At 36.2% G+C, this 18,656-nt stretch overlaps 1 protein-coding gene across 3 annotated transcripts in view; it reads left to right on the forward strand.

The window, feature by feature from the left end:
- The window catches only part of LOC101901435 (neprilysin-3), a 29,903-nt gene extending 12,223 nt beyond the window's left edge, over nt 1–17,680 (forward strand). For all 3 annotated transcript variants that reach the window (XM_011296480.3, XM_011296479.3, XM_005189013.4), the window contains exons 3-8: nt 4,877–5,030; nt 5,089–5,197; nt 5,261–5,575; nt 5,631–6,125; nt 6,185–7,157; nt 10,661–17,680. In XM_011296480.3, the coding sequence (XP_011294782.1) occupies nt 4,877–5,030; nt 5,089–5,197; nt 5,261–5,575; nt 5,631–6,125; nt 6,185–7,157; nt 10,661–10,837 (2,223 nt within the window). In that variant the 3' untranslated portion in view covers nt 10,838–17,680. The remainder of the gene's footprint in view (nt 1–4,876; nt 5,031–5,088; nt 5,198–5,260; nt 5,576–5,630; nt 6,126–6,184; nt 7,158–10,660) is intronic.
- The last annotated feature ends 976 nt before the right edge of the window (nt 17,681–18,656 follow it).

The raw sequence follows: 18,656 nt of genomic DNA on the forward strand, positions 1-18,656 counted from the left end.
TGCTCCTTCTCTGACAATGTAAAGAAAATAATAAGCAATTTTTGTAGATTTACAAAGATCGTAGCAGGACAATTAGTATAATTTGTGGGTTTTTAAAAGAGATTTTAAATGTCCCTACAAGGACTTTATATTCGAAAATTTCTGGCCCCAGAAATGGCCCCTGAAATGACAAAAAGTGGATTATTGAGGGTTTCCTAAGGGTCTCAGAATAGGGGATTTTGCAAAGGTCCCTAAAAGAACAATGAATGATTTTTAAAGGGCAATTAATAAAAAATCTTTTAAAGGTCCCTAAAAGGACCATCAACATGGACTAATAAACATAGATTATTAAGTTCCCAAAATGAGCACGAAAGAGGTCCTTTAAAGGGACATAAAAGGACCATGAACTTTGATTTGAAAAGTGACCTGAAATGAGCATGAACGAACCAAATACAGGCATATTCGAAAGGCCATAAAAAGACAATAAACGCGAATTTTTCAAATCCGTTTTCATATTCTCTAAAGAATTTAAAAGTCTCCAAACGGACAATGAACTTGGATTTTTAAAGAATGTTTTACAGGTCCACACAAGGACAATGAACCTGAATTTTTATAAGATTTTTTAGAGGTCCCCGAAGGACAATGAACTTAAATTTTAAAAGAGTTTTATAGAGGTCCTCATAAAGTCAATGAATCTGGATTTTTAAAAGTTTTTTTAGTGGTCCCCAAAAGGACAATGAACTTGGATTGTTAAAGGATTTTTAGAGGCTCCCAAAAGGGCAATGAACGATTTTGATTTTTTAAAGTGTCCACAAGGACAATGAAACTGGATTTTTAAATGATAGGTCCCCACAAGGACATGGATTTTAAAAGGATTTCTTTCACAAGGACAATGCACCTGGAGTTTTAAATTATTTTTTATATGTCCCCACAAGGACGTGGATTTTTAAATACTTTTTTAGAAGTCCTCACAAGGACAATGAAGGTTGATTTTGAAAGTTGTTTGTAAAGGCCCCAAAAGTGACAATGATCGTGGTTTTTTAAAGGATTGTTTAGAGGTCCCCAAAAGGACAATGAACGTGGATTTTGAAAGGTTTTTTAGAGGACAAAAAGCATTGATTTTTAAATGTCACCAGAAGAATAAAACGTGATTTTTTAAGGGAATTGAAAAGGCCACGAACGTTTGTTTTTAAAAGTCCCCAGAAGGAGACTTAACGTGGATGTTTAAAGATCCGAAAAAGGATAATAGGCGTGGGGTTTTAAAGTTTCCTAGAAGGACAAGAGGGTGAATTTTAAAAGGCCACTATTAGGACAGTAAACATGGATTTTTAAGGTAGCTAAAAGGACAATAAACTTGGATTTTTAAACGATTTTCAGAGGTTCCAGAAGGAATATGAATGTGGATTTTTAAGTTCCCTAAAAGGACAATCAGCTGGGGTTTTGAAGTTCTCCACAAGGAAAATAAACATGGATTTTTTAATATTATCTAAGAAGAAAATAGGTTTTTATAAGGCTGCTAGTAGGACAATTTGCGTTGATTTTAAAAAGGTCACCAAAGGATGTAAGACATGAATTTTTAGTGGGACCTATAAGGGGCACGAACGTGGGATTTCAAAGGTCCCCAGAAGGAGATTAAACCTGGATGTTTAAAGGTCCCAACAAGGCCAATGAATGTGGGTTTTAAAAGGTTCCTGGAAGGACAATAGGCTGAATTTTAATATGCAATTACTAGGACACTAATCATGTGTTTTGTAAGGTAGCTAAAAGGACAATAAACTTGGATTTCTTAAGAATTTTTAGAGGTCCCCAGAAGGATCATGAATGTAGATCTTTAATTTTTAAAGTTTTCAAAAGTATAATTAATATGAATATTTAAAATATTCTTGAAGGTCCTAAAGGATAATATACCTTAATATTTTGTCGATTTTAAAAGGATAATACGCGTGAATATTTTATACATTTTTGTAAAAACTTAAAATGACTATAAGTGGATTTTTAAAATATGCTTAAGGTCACAAAAAGGTCTAATTGTCCTTGATTTTTAAAAGACAGCAGAAGGAGAATACACTTGGATGAATTAAAAAACCTTGATATTTTAAAGATTATTAAAGGACTTGAAAGGACCTTAAAGGACAATACTCGTAAATATTTTATAGAACGAAATTATAAATATCCATGAAGCTCATAAAACGCGAGGCGCGCATGCCCCCTCTATTTTGTTTATTTTGCGATGTAAACTTTCTTCTTTATATAGATTCGGGTGTGTTGCACGTAGCGCCAAAAGTTTGTCAACCAAAGTTTGTCAATATCCTCCTCTTAAATTTTGGTAAACTACTCCTTGTTAATTTAAAAAAAAATGCCCTAATTAGGTCTCTAAACCAATTTTCAATGAATTAAAATTTGGGGAGGTAAATTACAGAAAAATGCAGAGATGGATTTTAGTTTTTTAAATGAAGTTACCTTGAGTTGATTGTATAATTTGCCTAACCTATAAAAAATCCATATGAACGGCATAAATATTGCATTGGTTGACTGTCCTCTGCAGCAAATGTAAAACCGAGGTACCTTTGTACAATTTTGTTGCTACTATTCTAATGATTGCTTCTTTCATTCATTGCAATGACATTTTGCCATTGTATAATTAGTTTATTGTTGCACTAATTCAATCACAATAAATTATTAGCAAAGCATGCAAATGCAGGTGGTGATACATACGAATGCCATTTGAGCAGACAATGAAATTAATAAACAATTGAAGCAAGGTCTATTCTATCCCCTTTCTGTAGGGTAAAAGATTTGTTTTTCTGGAAGATCTTAATAGAGAAGATCTTTTTTGCAAAAAGATAACATACCTACCGAGAACCCCAAATGCCAAAATACCGAAAATCGGGAGGTATCGTTATATGGGGGCTATATCAATTAGTGTAGCGATCAACTTTAGTTTATAACAAGTTAAGAAGTATCAGTCGGTTTTGTCGACAGACGTATACCCTCAGCCAGTGTTCGATTATTTAAATATATTTTGACTTCTCTTATGATTATTGAAATTGTTGACTCTCTATGGAGTAGGTTCCGATATTGTCCATTTCATATCGGGCCTTAATAAATGTGATATAAATATTACGACGTGCCAGGTTTAGTCTATATTGGTTATTTCCTTTACTTTATATGAGTTATGTGATAACTTTTTTTAGAAAATATTAAAAAGTGCGCTAGGTGTTGGATATAGTTGACCGAAGTATTCCATTTTCATGCTTCATCTTAAACAGAAAAAATTGATATGGGCAAAATTACAAGAAAATTTTATCATATTCAACTCAGGTTTCTTGTTGTGGTTGAGGTACCAGAAGGGGTTAGCAGATATATATCATCTTCACAACAGATCTTGTGTTAGAAATACCAAAGAAATGGTCCATATTTACAGCAGATCTTGTGTTAGTAGAAATAAGGCGATGTGTGAAATATGAAGAGAACCATATGTCTTCTTCGGATTTTATAATCGATTTGGTTATTCAAAACTTTGACCCGTTGTGGGGGAGGTACCAGAAGCAATGGTTCGATCTCTGCCATCTTTATAACAATTCTTGTGTTGATAAAAATATTGAGATGTACCAAGTGGAATGGAATCGGATCTTAATTTACAGTTTCATGAGTTTCATGGATACTCAAAATTTTGACCCTTTGTGGGGGAGGTACCAGGAGGAGTGGATCCATATATTCCATAACTACACCAGATCTTGGGTTAATAAAAATATGGAGATGTGTGTAATTTGAAGACAATAGAACTCTTACATCACTTTTTGTAAGAGGTATTATTATTCAAAAATTCGACCCTTTGCAGAGGAGGTACTTGATGGAGGGAACCGATATTGTCCATTTTGTCCCGACCTGATCTAGAACTGATTCAAATATTAGGATTAGGAAGGTTGGAGCAAAATTGGATCATCCTTTCACTTTCTATGCAGTAAAATATTTTTTTGAAAGAGGAGGTACAGAAAGGAGTGGACCGATATTGCCCATCTCCGAACTCGATCTAAGTTTAATAGCAATATTACGATGTACCAAGTTTGGAACAAATCGGATACTCCCTTCGAGAGTTATCGTGCTCACCAGCCGGCCAGACAGACGGACGGACACCTCTAGATCGACTCCAAATTCCTGAAACGGATTTGGTCCAAAGAGGAATAGGCACATTTTGGCCTTATCAAATTATATATATTTATTTTCGACACATTTGGAATTTTTTTTGAATTCGCTGCAATTTTTTATACCTTCCACCATTCTATGGGGGTATATTAGCTTTGTCACATGTCACGGGCTTCTTAGAGGTGCACCTGCATACGAAATTTGTTATAATTCCGCTGAAAAATATGGCAAAAATCATGAAAATACCGAGTATCAGAAGGTACAGCTATATGGGCGCTATACGAAGACGTGAACCTGCATACGAATTTTTTGCCATAGGTTGTAGTACACATTAAGATCTTCCAATTTGAAATTTGAAACAATTTCGGTGAATAATGTTTCTGAAATCATAAAAATACCGACTATCGGGAAGTACCAATATATCGGGTCTATACGAAAACGTGGATCGATATGGCCCATTTATCTTTATGGCCTTACTAGGAAAATATGCATGTATGCAAAATTTTAGCCTTCTATCTCAATTCCTTCGAAAGATTACAACGGACAGACGGACATCGCTAGCTTGTCGTAGAATTTTATGCTGATCCAGATTATCTATACTCTGTAGGGTCTATTATGAATATCTCGAGAAATGAAGCTAATATACCCTCCATAGAATGATGGAGGGTATAAAAATAATTCTTCTGTCATTTGGCTTGGAAATTATTCCTAAAATATTTTTTTATACCATTTCGATTCCTATCTCTCCTAGGCAACATTAAACTGGCGTTCAAGGAACCGTGTTGAAAAATGGCTTATGGCAACAACAATAGTTTTATCCTTCATTATAATCACCCTGCTGATAGTTATTTTCCAAAGAGAGGCAGAGAAAACCACACGTATTCTGCATGTGGAGCCACACAAAGGTAAAAACAACCTTCTTAAGAACTTTCCAAAATATTAACCACAATCCTTTTATTACAGATCCTGAGATGCCATGCCTCAATGAGCATTGTATATTTGCCTCGAATGACATACTAAATTCCATAGACCGAAGTGTCAATCCCTGTGATGATTTCTATGGCTATGCATGGTGGGTTAGGAGATCGATTGATCATAAAACAGACATTTAAGGTTAATTTTTATTTATTTCCAGCAATCAATGGGTTAAAAACAATCCCATACCAGATGGCAAGAGTTCCTGGGGTACCTTCAGCAACATAGAACAACGTAATCAGTTGATTATTAAGAATATACTGGAGAGGCCCATGAAATCGTTTACCTCCGAAGCCGAGAAGAAGGCCAAAATCTACTATGAATCCTGTTTGGATCGCAACGATCAGTTGGAGAAGTTGGGCGCCAAACCCATGGTTTCGTTTCTATGGAAAATTGGTGGTTGGAATGTTTCACACACAGGCTTCAATATGGGTCAATGGTCATTGGCGAAAACCTTGAAAACTCTGCAAAATAGGTGCGATTTTGAAAAAATTTCAAAACATTTCTCTTTTAATTTTGAATACTTTTAGATATAACATTAATTGCCTCTTTGGCTGGGCCATTGGCGAGGATGACAAGAACTCTACGCGCCACATAATACAAATCGATCAGGGCGGTTTGACACTGCCAACACCGGAGTATTATGAAAATCGCACCGAAATACATCGCAAAGTTCTCAAGGAGTACATTGAGTATATGACCAAAGTATGCGTGCTGTTGGGCGCCAATGAGACCGATGCCCGGCGCCAAATGCAAGAGGTTATGGATTTTGAAACAAAAATTGCAAATATCACCATACCGCTGGAGGAGAGGCGAAATGAGGAGGCCATGTATCATCCCATGAAATTGTCGGAATTGGATAAATTGGCGCCGTTCATAAATTGGACCGAACATTTAGATCATGCCATGGAGTTGGTGGGTAGAAGGGTCACTCAGCGGGAGGTGGTTGTTGTCTATGCTCCGGAATTTTTGAAAAAGCTTGCAGTGATTATTGCAGAGATGGAAAAAACCGTGGAGGGCAGAAAGTAAGTAAAGTAATCGAAATATAAAAAAGTGCTACTCCATAAACTCTTCTACCTTTTAGCACCCTCAACAATTATCTGGTGTGGCAGGCTGTGCGCGTTCTCACCCCCTGCCTATCGCGATCATTCCGCGATGCTTACAAGGGTGTGCGCAAAGCCTTGATGGGCTCCGATGGTGGTGAGGAAGTTTGGCGTTTTTGTGTTGCCGATACCGGCAATGTCGTGGGCTTTGCTGTCGGTGCCATATTTGTGCGCCAAGCCTTCCACGGCGATTCCAAACCCGAAGCCGAACAAATGATCAATGAAATCCGTGAAGCCTTTAAAGTCAGCATTGAAAATCTCTCATGGATGGACAACCGAACCAGAGCAAGAGCCATAGAAAAGGCCGATGCCATATCCGATATGATTGGCTTCCCGGATTACATACTTAACCAGGCAGAGCTGGATAAAAAATACGCCGATTTGAATGTCACAGCAGATGCCTATTTTGAGAACAACATACAATCGAACATTTTCAATTTGAAGAAGAACCTTGAAAAACTGGACCAACCTGTGAATAAAACAAATTGGGGCATGGTTCCGCATATGGTGAATGCCTATTATACGCCATCGAAAAATCAAATCGTCTTTCCTGCCGGCATCCTGCAATCGCCTTTCTTCGATAGACATCATCCGAAAAGTTTGAATTTCGGCGCAATGGGTGTGGTAATGGGCCACGAGCTAACCCATGCTTTTGACGATCAAGGTCGAGAGTTCGACAAGTATGGCAACATTAATCGTTGGTGGGACAACAAGAGTATCGATCGCTTCAATGAGAAAACCGAATGTATTGAGAAACAATATGGATCGTATGCCATATCCGGTCGCCATTTAAATGGGAAACAAACGTTGGGTGAAAATATTGCCGATAATGGTGGCCTTAAGGCTGCCTACCATGCGTTCCTCAAGACATCCATGGACAAGGAGGCGGATGTCCTTAAACTGCCGGGTTTGAATTTGACACATAAGCAATTATTTTTCGTTTCATTTGCAAGGGTAAGTAGTTGGGGAAAAATCTTATCTACATATATAAAAATAAGTAGCTTTGTGTTAGTCATTAATGTTCGCTGGAATGCGTGAACCGATTTTGTGTCCGCAATCTTCATATGAAAGGTGATGTCAATAACAAGGTTTATATCTCTGTATGTTTATTGATGTCAGAGTTGCAGCCATTTTAGTGCAAGGGAGATGTTACATTCGCTCTGAGAAAAATGCTATGTCCAAGAAGAACCGGAAAATTGTAAAAAAATGTTTGTTGTCTGGAAAACATTGTAAAGATAGTACAAAATTCAAAAGTGTAACTAGACCTATCCTAACATACGTGTCAGTAGTCTGGTGGACAGCTATGGATAAACAATGTAATAGGAAAATATTATAGCAAGTCCATCGAATCTGCGGTGCAATGAGGACAGCAACAACTAGGGTTTTAGGGATAAATTTATATATACACCCAATAGATATTCAGATAAGGTATGAAGTGGCCATCGCCGCGTGACATACCATCAAAAAGTTTTATAGGTAACAACGGGAGAACCAGTAGAAAACTTTGTATCGGACCGAATACCTGAAACATTTGTAGCTCCCTCATGTGAAACATTAATTCCCACCGAAGACTCGTCGATCGACGGATTTCTATCACAAATGCCGACTGAAAACAGTTGTTATACAGACCGCTCAGTACTAGGGGGAGAGCGGGACTGGGACTTTTTTAATGAAGAACCATATACCGTAATCTTTTTCCGATTGCCCGATCATAATACGATCCTTCAAGCCGAGGTCCGGGCGATTGTAGATTGTCTGAACTGTCTTAATGTGCAGATAACAGCATATGCAGGATATGCGTAAGTACACCAGAAGTCCTTGGTTTCCTGGCCATTGTTTACACCTGTGGTCGCGGAAAGAGAACCCAAGGGCTTTAGACATCTCAAGGATTTGGATAACGAGGAACTCAATTTCTTTAAAACTTTAAAGGGTAAATAACGAAGAAGCCAAAGGGCTTTAGACACCTCAAGGGGTTAAAAAACGAAGAATACAAGGACTTGAATAACACAAGGATTTAAATATATAGATATATATGAGTTACCGAAGGGCTCTGGACTCATCTGCCAGACTATCATTCAATCCACCACTCTGAATCACCGGCCTCCTATACTGTTGTCCACTTCCCTTAACGATGTATAGGACAATTGCTTAATCTACCCTGTAGGAAACTCCAATGGTAAATAACTACTGACTTACTGTTGACTTTGTCACCAGTGCTACTGACCAAGTGTAGGCAATCAATGCTTTTTTCCTATAGACATTTTGTATGAGCTTGTCATTCGAAAACCACTAGTGACAATGTTACTATTAATTCAGTAGTCCATGAGGGGTCATATAGAGACATTGGAACCACTGAGTCAGTGGTCCATGAGGGTCAGCAGTCAATGAGGGGTCATATGGAGGCATTGGATCCAGTGAGTCAGTTGTTAAGAGTATATTTTTTTTAATCTTTTATCCGGCTTCGAGGAACTATTTAGTAATTTTCATATATTCAACAAAGAAAATCTTAACATATTTTATAAAAATTAACAAGTAAAAAAGTTGTAAATTCGGCCGGGCCGAACTTTGAATACCCTCCACCATTCGGAACGAATTTGCCAATTTTCAAAAAAAAAAATAAAATCCGTTAAAAATGCTGTTACAATCTTAAAAATACCGAATGTAGCCGTTATATTAGGGTCTATAAGACGACGTGGACCTGCATCATCAAAATACCGAATATAGGGAGGTACTATTATATGGGGGCTATACCAAAACATGCACCTGCACAGACAATTTTCTGTCATAGGCTGTAGTATCCATTACTAAAATTATCAAAACACCAAATATCGGGAGGTACCGCTACATGGGGGCTTTACGAAGACGTGAATCTGCACAGACAATTTTCTGTCATAGACTGTAGTATCCATTAGTAAAATCATCAAAATACTGAATATGGGGAGGTACCGTTATATGGGGGCTATAAGAAGACGTGGACCTGCACAGACAATCTTCTGTCATAGGCTGTACTATACATTACGAACTTTAAATATCAAATTTTTCGGTGAATAATGTCGCTTAAATCACCAAAATACCGAAACTAGGGAGGTAACATTATATGGGAGGCTATACGAAGACATGGACCTGCACAGACAATTTTCTGTCTTAGGCATTACGAACTTCAAACACAAAATTTCAAACAATTCCGGTGAATAATGTCGCTAAACTCATATAAAATACCGAAACTAGGGAGGAAACATTATATGGGGGATATACCAAAACGTGTAACATTTTCAATACCAAAAGTCCTGCAGACATAGTATACATTTGAGTAAAATTTCATCAACCTACTTCATTTCGTTCAAAAGCTAGAGTGATTTCCAAAGACGGACGGATATCGCTAAATTTGTGGGGTCTAAAATGTATATTTCGAGGTGTTACAAACGGAATGACTAACTTAATATACCCTCCATACTAAAGTGGAGGGTATAAACATTGGGGGACAGACTTTTTACGGCTTGTTTGACATTTGGGTGAGATGTTGGTATTTCGATTGGTAGTGGTTTCATTAGTGGAATAGACCAGAGATGCTTGATCTCTTGGTACGGATGGTTCAAAGAGAATATCAATACCTCCAAGCAGAGAAAATCGTTTTTTTGAGAATCCGGTGGACATTCAGAAGATTCACACAATCTTGATCGTTTCATATGGTATTGATCATTGGGCTTTAGCAAAACCGAATTTGTGTAACTAACCTTTTCAATTTGGTGTGCTGAAGAAAATTCAATTTACAAATATCTTCACGAAGTCTTCTTACATCAGAATCTTAATTTTTGAGGATTGATTGCATTTCTCATCATGAAGAAGTCGAACCGGCTGAGTTCTATGGAGTTATAGATATTGCTATTGGGCGGTCGTCTGTAAATTCCATTGTCATCAATTGTTGGCCTCATTTCTTTCCCACATCCGTTTTCTTTCCATTTGAGCCGAATAGGAATAGGTTATTATGGGCAGGATAATTTGCTTGGTTCGATAGTGCGAAACCTCCTTGACGTTTCAGATATTTTCCGCGATTTTCTCTAAAATTAAAAAAAAAAAAAACATTTTGAATTTGAAGTGTTAGAAAAAGAAACTACATTTTTGCTTTTGTATTAGACATTTTGAAGTTACAAGACTGAGGTCAACTTGTCCTACCTTGTATATGACTCTGTAACGATTGTGGGATAATGGGTTACTAAAAAATGTTTCTTAATGTTCTATACTTTTGGGAATAAAATCTTCAAATTTAGCATGTTGGTCACTACTGAAGCCAAACTGCTCGCAGATACAGTGGTGTTTTTTGTGAGATTTTAAATATTGTGCTACTAGAGCCAGAATTCTGAAATTTATTTATTAAATTTACAAACATTAAGAAAAGATAATAAGGATTGCCTATGAAAATGTTGCTAATAAATGTTAATATTTTAATCTCCTTCTAGGTTTGGTGTTCCTCAGATACTGAAGAGACAATTATGCTTCAGCTGGAAAAAGACACACATTCGCCGTCACGGCTGCGAGTCATTGGCACTCTGTCGAATATGCCCGAATTTGCCGAAGTGTTTCAGTGTAAGCCCGGGTCGAAAATGAATCCTGATAAGAAATGTGCTGTGTGGTAAAGTTAAGTTTCCTCGACATCTATCTCCAAATTGTCTGTATGTTAACTCTTCGTCTTTTTCTTCTGCTAAGTACCAAAAAACAAACAAAAAGTAAAACAATAATTAAAGAACAACCAAAGGTATGTATGTATGAATGTGCGTAATTGTCGGTGAATAGACATCTTTTTTATAAACGTGTTTACTTTTTATTTTGTTGAAAACCCCTTCAAACGATTCTAGTGAAGAAACAAGAAAAATAATATTAAATGTGTGCGTGTGATTTATAATATTAAGGAAATTTAAAAAAAATATTTTTTTTTTTATAAAAAAAAAACACAAAAACCAAGAATAGAAACTAAATAATGCGAGAGAAAAACTACACAGAGCAAATCTTAAATCAAATGAACAAATCTATTGACCTAACCTACAAATAAAAGGTGTGTAGCATAAGAAATAAATTTGGTAATATTGAGGCGAGAATACATAAAACGTCTTTTCATCGGCAGGCTTCTTCGTAAAAGAACATGGGAGCTTATTTTAATTTCAGCCCATAATTTACACTTGTTAACCCTATGCTCTATTACTCCTTGATGAAAAAGCCTGCCGTTGACTTAAGAAAAAAATGTAGGTTTACTTAGTTCAATTTCGACCCTACGCTACGTTGTGCTATTACGAAGAAGCCAGCCAAAGAAGGGATTTATGCATCTTCACCTTAAGTTGTCGCATATTGGCAGCTTTTAGGGACAATCGTGGTATAATTAAGAAGGTCAAGTCAAGCAATCATATGTTTACAATTTTTTCAAAACTTTTCATTTGACAACATCCTAATGTCAAAATATTCATGAATTCATTGTACATTCGCAAATCAGAGATGGGAACCTGCTTTCTATCCAGTGAAATTTGACAAGGTAAATTACAGAAAATGCAAAGACGGGAGTGCTTATTTGATATGACTTTACCTTCTTAATTTTTCCATGGGGACAATTAGCTGAATGGTCTTTCAAAAAAACCAAATATGTATAAATTGAAATATGAGGATGTCGAGCGAAAACGGGAACCAAATCTGGGTTCCTGTAACTTCAAAATATTTATAGTTTTACTAATGTTTCCCATCTTTGGTCCTAATTATTTCTCTGATTTTTTGCCTAGACATCCGTATAGAAAAACATTACAAAATAAGTATACAAATTTCTTCCATGAAAAAATAAACTATTATATTTTTGTACTTAAACTATAATTTCTTTGAAAAATAAAACAAAAATTAAGAAAAAATAAAATAAAATTCCCATTCAAATGTGGTAAAAGTCCAAGTGATTTGAAAAAAAAAAAAACAAAATATTTATGTGTATTTTTAATAGTTAAGATTTGTGCCTAAAAAGCGAAATCAAATGAAAAAAAAAAATCAATGGAATTAATGAAACTTTAAACGTAATACTAAACAAACAATTCCCCTTTTTACAGTTTTATGTCTGGATTTGTTTTACCATTTAGCATTTATGAATACTATCCAACCGTATTATACTAAAGTAATTTAGTTATGTAAACATATCCTCCAGCAAAGAAAGAATGAAAACACACACACAAAAATAAACCGAAGATCCTTTTAAGTCAAAATAAAAACCTATCAAATCCCAACGCAACACGAACAAATTGATCAATAGGAATATGTGTCATCGGGATACATTTTCGTGTAAACAGTAATGATTTGAGTTTTAGTGGGTAATTGAAAAAAATGAAAATGTTTTGAATGGTGCTACCTCATTTGATTGGAACAGTAAACACGCTGAGTATAAATTTCTTTCGAAAAAGATTTGTATTCAATCTTAAATATCACTTCTTAAATATCACTTCCTGAAATACGCAGAAGTTTCTATATCTTGTAAAAGTTACAGAGGTCCCGCAATTTCCTCCATCATTGATGTGTCTTAAATGTGGACAAACCGACCAGAGGTATATTGGTCAGTTTGCAAAATATTCAGATCGAAAACTGTCATAGGAGTTGATTTTTATGTTTCTGTGATAAGACTTAAGTGCAATTCTTTCTTCATGCCAATATTTTTATCGAACAATTCAATTCCAATGCGAACATGGTATAATATAGGTCGATTCAATAAAGCAGCCAGTCCCGCCGTTTGGGCAGATTCTGTGATACCTGTAATGATAGTACATCAAGCGATCAGCATCGTCGAGTAATTTCAGTAGAATTGCGGGTGGCAGATAATTGCTTCCTTGTATGTTGGGGATTTCCTCTTGGTAGTCCAGGAATTTTTCCACTATCCCATTTTCAACGCCTTGGCTTTTTTCAGGGAAGTTAAGCGCATTCCTCATCATGAAGACGTCTATCCGGCTGAATTCTATGGAGTTATAAATGTTCCTGTATGACGTCGTCTGTATATTTCATTCTCATCAATTGTTGGCCTCATTCCTAAACACGTAACTTCTTTTCCATATCCTTAATCTTTCCATTTGGGCCGGAGATATATCAGTCCAAGCGACAAAGCTATATGTTATTATGTGCCCCATAACTTAATTGTAGATAAGCAGTTTTACATCTGGCGACAATCCTCCTCGCATCCGAAATGGCCTCTTGTAGGAGTAATTCATATTTCTGGCCTTTGACAGCATATAATCCACGTGACGGCAGAAGTCGAATCTGTTGCGCAGGATGATTCCCAGATATTTAATCCTATCGAAAGTTCTAATTAGTGGTATAATAAAGGTCGATTCAATAAAGCAGCTAGTTCCGCACTTTGAATAGATTCTGTGATGGTAGTACATCAAGTGATCATGATCGTAAAGCACTTCTTTCGTCACGTAATTTTTGTAGAATTGCGGGTGGCAGATGCTTGCTTCTTTGTATGTTGGGGATTTCCTCTTGGTAGTCCCAAAATTGTTCCACTATCCCATTTTCCACGTATTGCCTTCTTTCAAGGAAGTTAAGCGTATTCCTCATCAGGAAGACGTCTATCCGTCTGAATTCTATGGATGTTCCTGTAGCGTGGTTGTCTGTATATTCCATTTTCATCAATTGTTGGCCTCATTCCTAAACACGTAACTTCTTTTCCATATCCTTAATCTTTCCATTTGGGCCGAAGATATATCAGTCCAAGCGACAAAGCTATATGTTATTATGTGCCCCATAACTTAATTGTAGATAAGCAGTTTTACATCTGGCGACAGTCCTCCTCGCATCCGAAATGGCCTCTTGTAGGAGTAATTCATATTTCTGGCCTTTGACAGCATATAATCCACGTGACGGAGGAAGTCGAATCTGTTGCGCAGGATGATTCCCAGATATTTAATCCTATCGAAAGTTCTAATTAGTGGTATAATAAAGGTCGATTCAATAAAGCAGCTAGTTCCACACTTTGAATAGATTCTGTGATACCTGTGATGGTAGTGCATCAAGTGATCATGATCGTAAAGCACTTCTTTCGTCACGTAATTTTAGTAGAATTGCGGGTGGCAGATGCTTGCTTCTTTGTATGTTGGGGATTTCCTCTTGGTAGTCCCAAAATTGTTCCACTATCCCATTTTCCACGTCTTGCTTGAAGACGTCTATCCGGCTGAATTCTATGGATGTTCCTGTAGCGTGGTTGTCTGTATATTCCATTTTCATCAATTGTTGGCCTCATTCCTAAACACGATGCTTCTTTCCCATATACTTAATCTTTCCATTTGAGCCGAAGATATGTCATTCCAAGAGGCAAAACTATATGTTATTATGTGCCAGATAACTTAATTGTAGATGAGCAGTTTTACATCCGGCGACAGTCCTCCTCGCATCCGCAATGGTCTCTCGTTTGAGTAATTCATATTTTTGGCCTTTGACAGCATATAATCCACGTGACGGCAGAAGTCGAATCTGACGTGCAGGATTATTCTCTGATATTTCATCCTATCTTAAGTTCCAATTCGTTGGTCACCAACCTTGAACGTAGGGATGTTTCACCGGAAGCTCTTTGTTGTAGATTGTGGTTTGCAATGAGAAAATGGTATAATATAGGTCAATTCAAATAAGCAGACAGTTCCGCAGTTTGGGCAGATTCGGTGATACCTGTAATGATAGTACATCAAGTGATCATCATCGTAGAGCACTCCATCGTCGTGTAATTTTAGTAGAATTGCGGGTGGCAGATGCTTGCTTCTTTAGTCCCGGAATTGTTCCACTCTCCCATTTTCCATGTCGTGACTTTTTTCAAGGATGTTAAGCGCATTTCTCATCATGAAGACGTCTATCCGGCTGAATTTTATGGCGTTATATTCCATTTTCATCAATTGTTGCCCTCATTCCTAAACATGATGTCAAGTTCTTTCTTTCCCATATCCTTAATCTTTCCATTTGAGCCGAAGATATATCAGTCAAAGTGGCATAGCTATATGTTATTATGTGCCCGATAACTTAGTTCTAAATAGCACAAAATAGCACGGAGAGCACTCTATCGTCGCGTAATTTTAGTAGAGTTACGAGTAGCAGATGCTGGAAAAACGACGTCAAGATTTTAGTGCGGCACGTGAAGACTTCATGCTGCTTATGTACTCTCACCTTTAATCATTTCATATCTGCCCAAGGGGCTAAGCAATAGGTTATTATGGGACGAAAAAACTTTTTTGTAGATAAGCAGTTTTACGCCCAGCGACAGTTCTCCTTAAAAAGGCCGCTGGTGGGCGTAATTCTAATATCCATAGGAAAAAAAACAGTGAAGACAAACTTGGTCAGTAGTACTGATGACAAAATCAAGAGAAGTTATTCACCATTGACGTTTCCTACAGGGTGGGGTTTCAATTTGCCGCAGCTGATCCTCAAGACACTCTTTGGGATTAGAAATACAAAATGTAAAGAAAACGTGTCATTTCGTCATTTTTGTAAGTTTTTATACCCTCCGCTATAGTATGGAAATATATATTTTGGACCCCACAAAATATATATATTCTTGATCAGCATAAAATTCTATGGCGATGTCCGTCCGTTTGTGGAAATCACTCTAGCTTCCGAACGAAATGAAGTAGGTTGATAAAATTGTCTGCAGGACTTTTCGTATTGCTAATGGGTGATGTAGGTCCACGTTTTGGTATAGCCCCACATAACCTACCTACCTTTTTTCGGCATTTTGGTGATTTAAGCGACATTATTCACCGGAAATCGGAACGGAATCTACAACCGATGATGAAAGTACCTCCCGATATTCGGTACTTTGCTAATTTTAGCGACATTGTTCACGGGAATTGTTCCAAATTTGGTATTTGAAGTTCGTAATGGAAAGTACAACCTATGACAGAAAATTGTCTGTGCAGGTCCACTTCTTTGTAAAGGCCCTATATAACGATAGCTCACAATATTCGGTATTTTGATGATTTCAGCAACATTATTCACCGGAATTGTTTCAAATTTCATACTGGAAGATCCTAATGGCTACTACAAGTTAAGACAGAAAATTGTCTGTGCAGGTCCACGTCTTCGTATAGCCTCCATATGACGGTACCTCCCGATACTCCGTATTTTCATGATTTTTGCGACATTATTCGCCATAATTGTAACAAATTTCGTATTTGAAGTTCGTAATGGGCACTACAGCCTATTACATAAATTTCGTATACAGGTCCACGTATAACGGTACCTCCCGAATTTCACCTCACCGATTTTTTATTCAAGTTCGCATTTGAATATTGCAATGTTTTATGACAAAAGTTGCCTTTGCAGGTCTACGTCATCGTATAGACCCTAATATAACGGCTACATTCGGTATTTTTAAGACTTTAACAGAATTTTTAACGGATTTTATTTTTCTCGAAAATTGCCAAAATCTTTCCAAATGGTGGAGGGTATACAAAGATCGGCCCTGCCGAACTTGCAGCTTTTTTACTTGTTCTCATGGTGAGGTCTGCCGAACTCAATGTTGTGTTCACGTTTTTTTCGAAATAACCAATTGTAATTTACTGCTAAAACTTCAGAATCATTACTGTTCAAAAAGCGACATAGAAAGCTGTTATGCCATTTCCTATTGAATAATATCAATGCATATTTAATGCGTATCATCGTATTCAAATTAACAGCAACAAATAATAACAATAATGGACATGTTGTTATTATTGTAATATCAACTCAATAGAATATTTTATTAATAATTTCTGTGATTTTACCAAAGAAATTATGCACAAAAAATAATTTAAGTAATCAAAAGAAAATCGAACAAATACAAGAAAATCTCTATGTAAGCCTGGAAACCCAACGGTGTAATGGATAACATTTCACAAGGCCAAATTATATTTTTAAATAAAAATAAAAGGCATTTTTTTAATGACTTTCATATGCGTTTTGAAATGTGGTTTCCCCCCTCTAATTCCTTTACAAAAGAAATTATTTTAAAACCAATTAAAAATCATAAGTATAATAGGGTGGATGGGATAATGTGACAAGCACAAATCTTCGAAGGTAACAAATTATCTACGATGCTACGTACCAAAGAGAAATTATAAAAAAAAAATGTTATTTCGAAGAGGTCAATATAACCTCTATTTATCCCCTCCACCCGTCGCTGTAAAAAAGTTATAATATTTTATACGATTTATTTTTTATTTGTGATTTTCACAATTTACCGATAACATAAAATAGTAAGCAGTGTTCCTTTACATTTTTGCGTTCAAATCTAATCATGTTAGACCTTAGCCAAACTAAGAAGAAACTAGTACATATATACTACTCTATATAATAATAAATATATAAATAGTAAGTAACCACAGTACATCTAATGTAAATTAATCAAAAAACTAAACAAAAACGATGTAAAATGTATTTCAAGCATTTGTATTTTTTGTGTTGAGTTTTTTTACTTAAGAGAACAAAATGGAATAAATAATAAAAGTAACAAAATAAAAAAAACGTTTTCTTATTGTTTATATATTTTTTTTTTGAAATAAAAAGTCTTTGGTAAGTATATTCCAAGAGAAAATTGGAAAGTATATGAACTTCTTCTAAGAACCAGATTAACTAAATTGAAGCCAATTCGTCGGAGAAAGCTCCAAAATACTTAAGGACCTAAAAAAATCACCGAGCTCGCTGATACCCGTGTGGCCCCCTCTCGAATCAAATATAAATCTCTGTGGAGGTTATATGAAAAAGTGTACCGATATACTCCTTTTTAAATTACATAATATGCATATGACCAAAATGTTTGCATTTACGAAAAATATAGTGATCACCACAGACGGACATATTTAAATCGTCTTAGAATTTTACGCTTTATTTTGGTATAAATATTGGGAAGTTCAAACAAAATTAATAATTCATTTTTCATTTTATTGACACCAGATTATTCAAACTGACGTTTTGTGGCGTTAAGCCTGTAGGAACGCAAGAGCTCTGAGCCGCCATGTCATCACTTTTATGCGACTTCGGTATCACTTTGCTACAAACTATTTATACCCTCCACCATAGTATGGTTAAGTTTGTCATTCCGTTTGTAAAACCTCGAAATATACATTTTAGATCCCACAAAGTATATATATGTCGATTTAGTAATGCCAGGATGTCTGTCCGTCTGTGGAAATCACTCTAGCATCCGTACAAATTGAAGTAGATTGACAAAATTTTACTCAAATGTATATTATGTCTGCAGGACTTATGGTATTGCAAATGACCATGTATGTACACTTTTTGGTATAGTCCCCATATAACGGTAACTCTCGATAGTTGGTATTTTGATGATTATAAGGACATTATTCACCGGAATCGTTTTAAATTTGGTATTTGAAGTTCGTAATGGATTTTACAACCTATGGCAGAAAATTGTCTGTGCAGGTCCACGTCTACGTATATCCCCAATAGAACAGTACCTTCTTA

Source organism: Musca domestica, unplaced genomic scaffold, assembly GCF_030504385.1.
Source record: "Musca domestica strain aabys unplaced genomic scaffold, Musca_domestica.polishedcontigs.V.1.1 22, whole genome shotgun sequence".
NCBI classification, from domain to species: Eukaryota; Metazoa; Arthropoda; class Insecta; order Diptera; family Muscidae; genus Musca; species Musca domestica.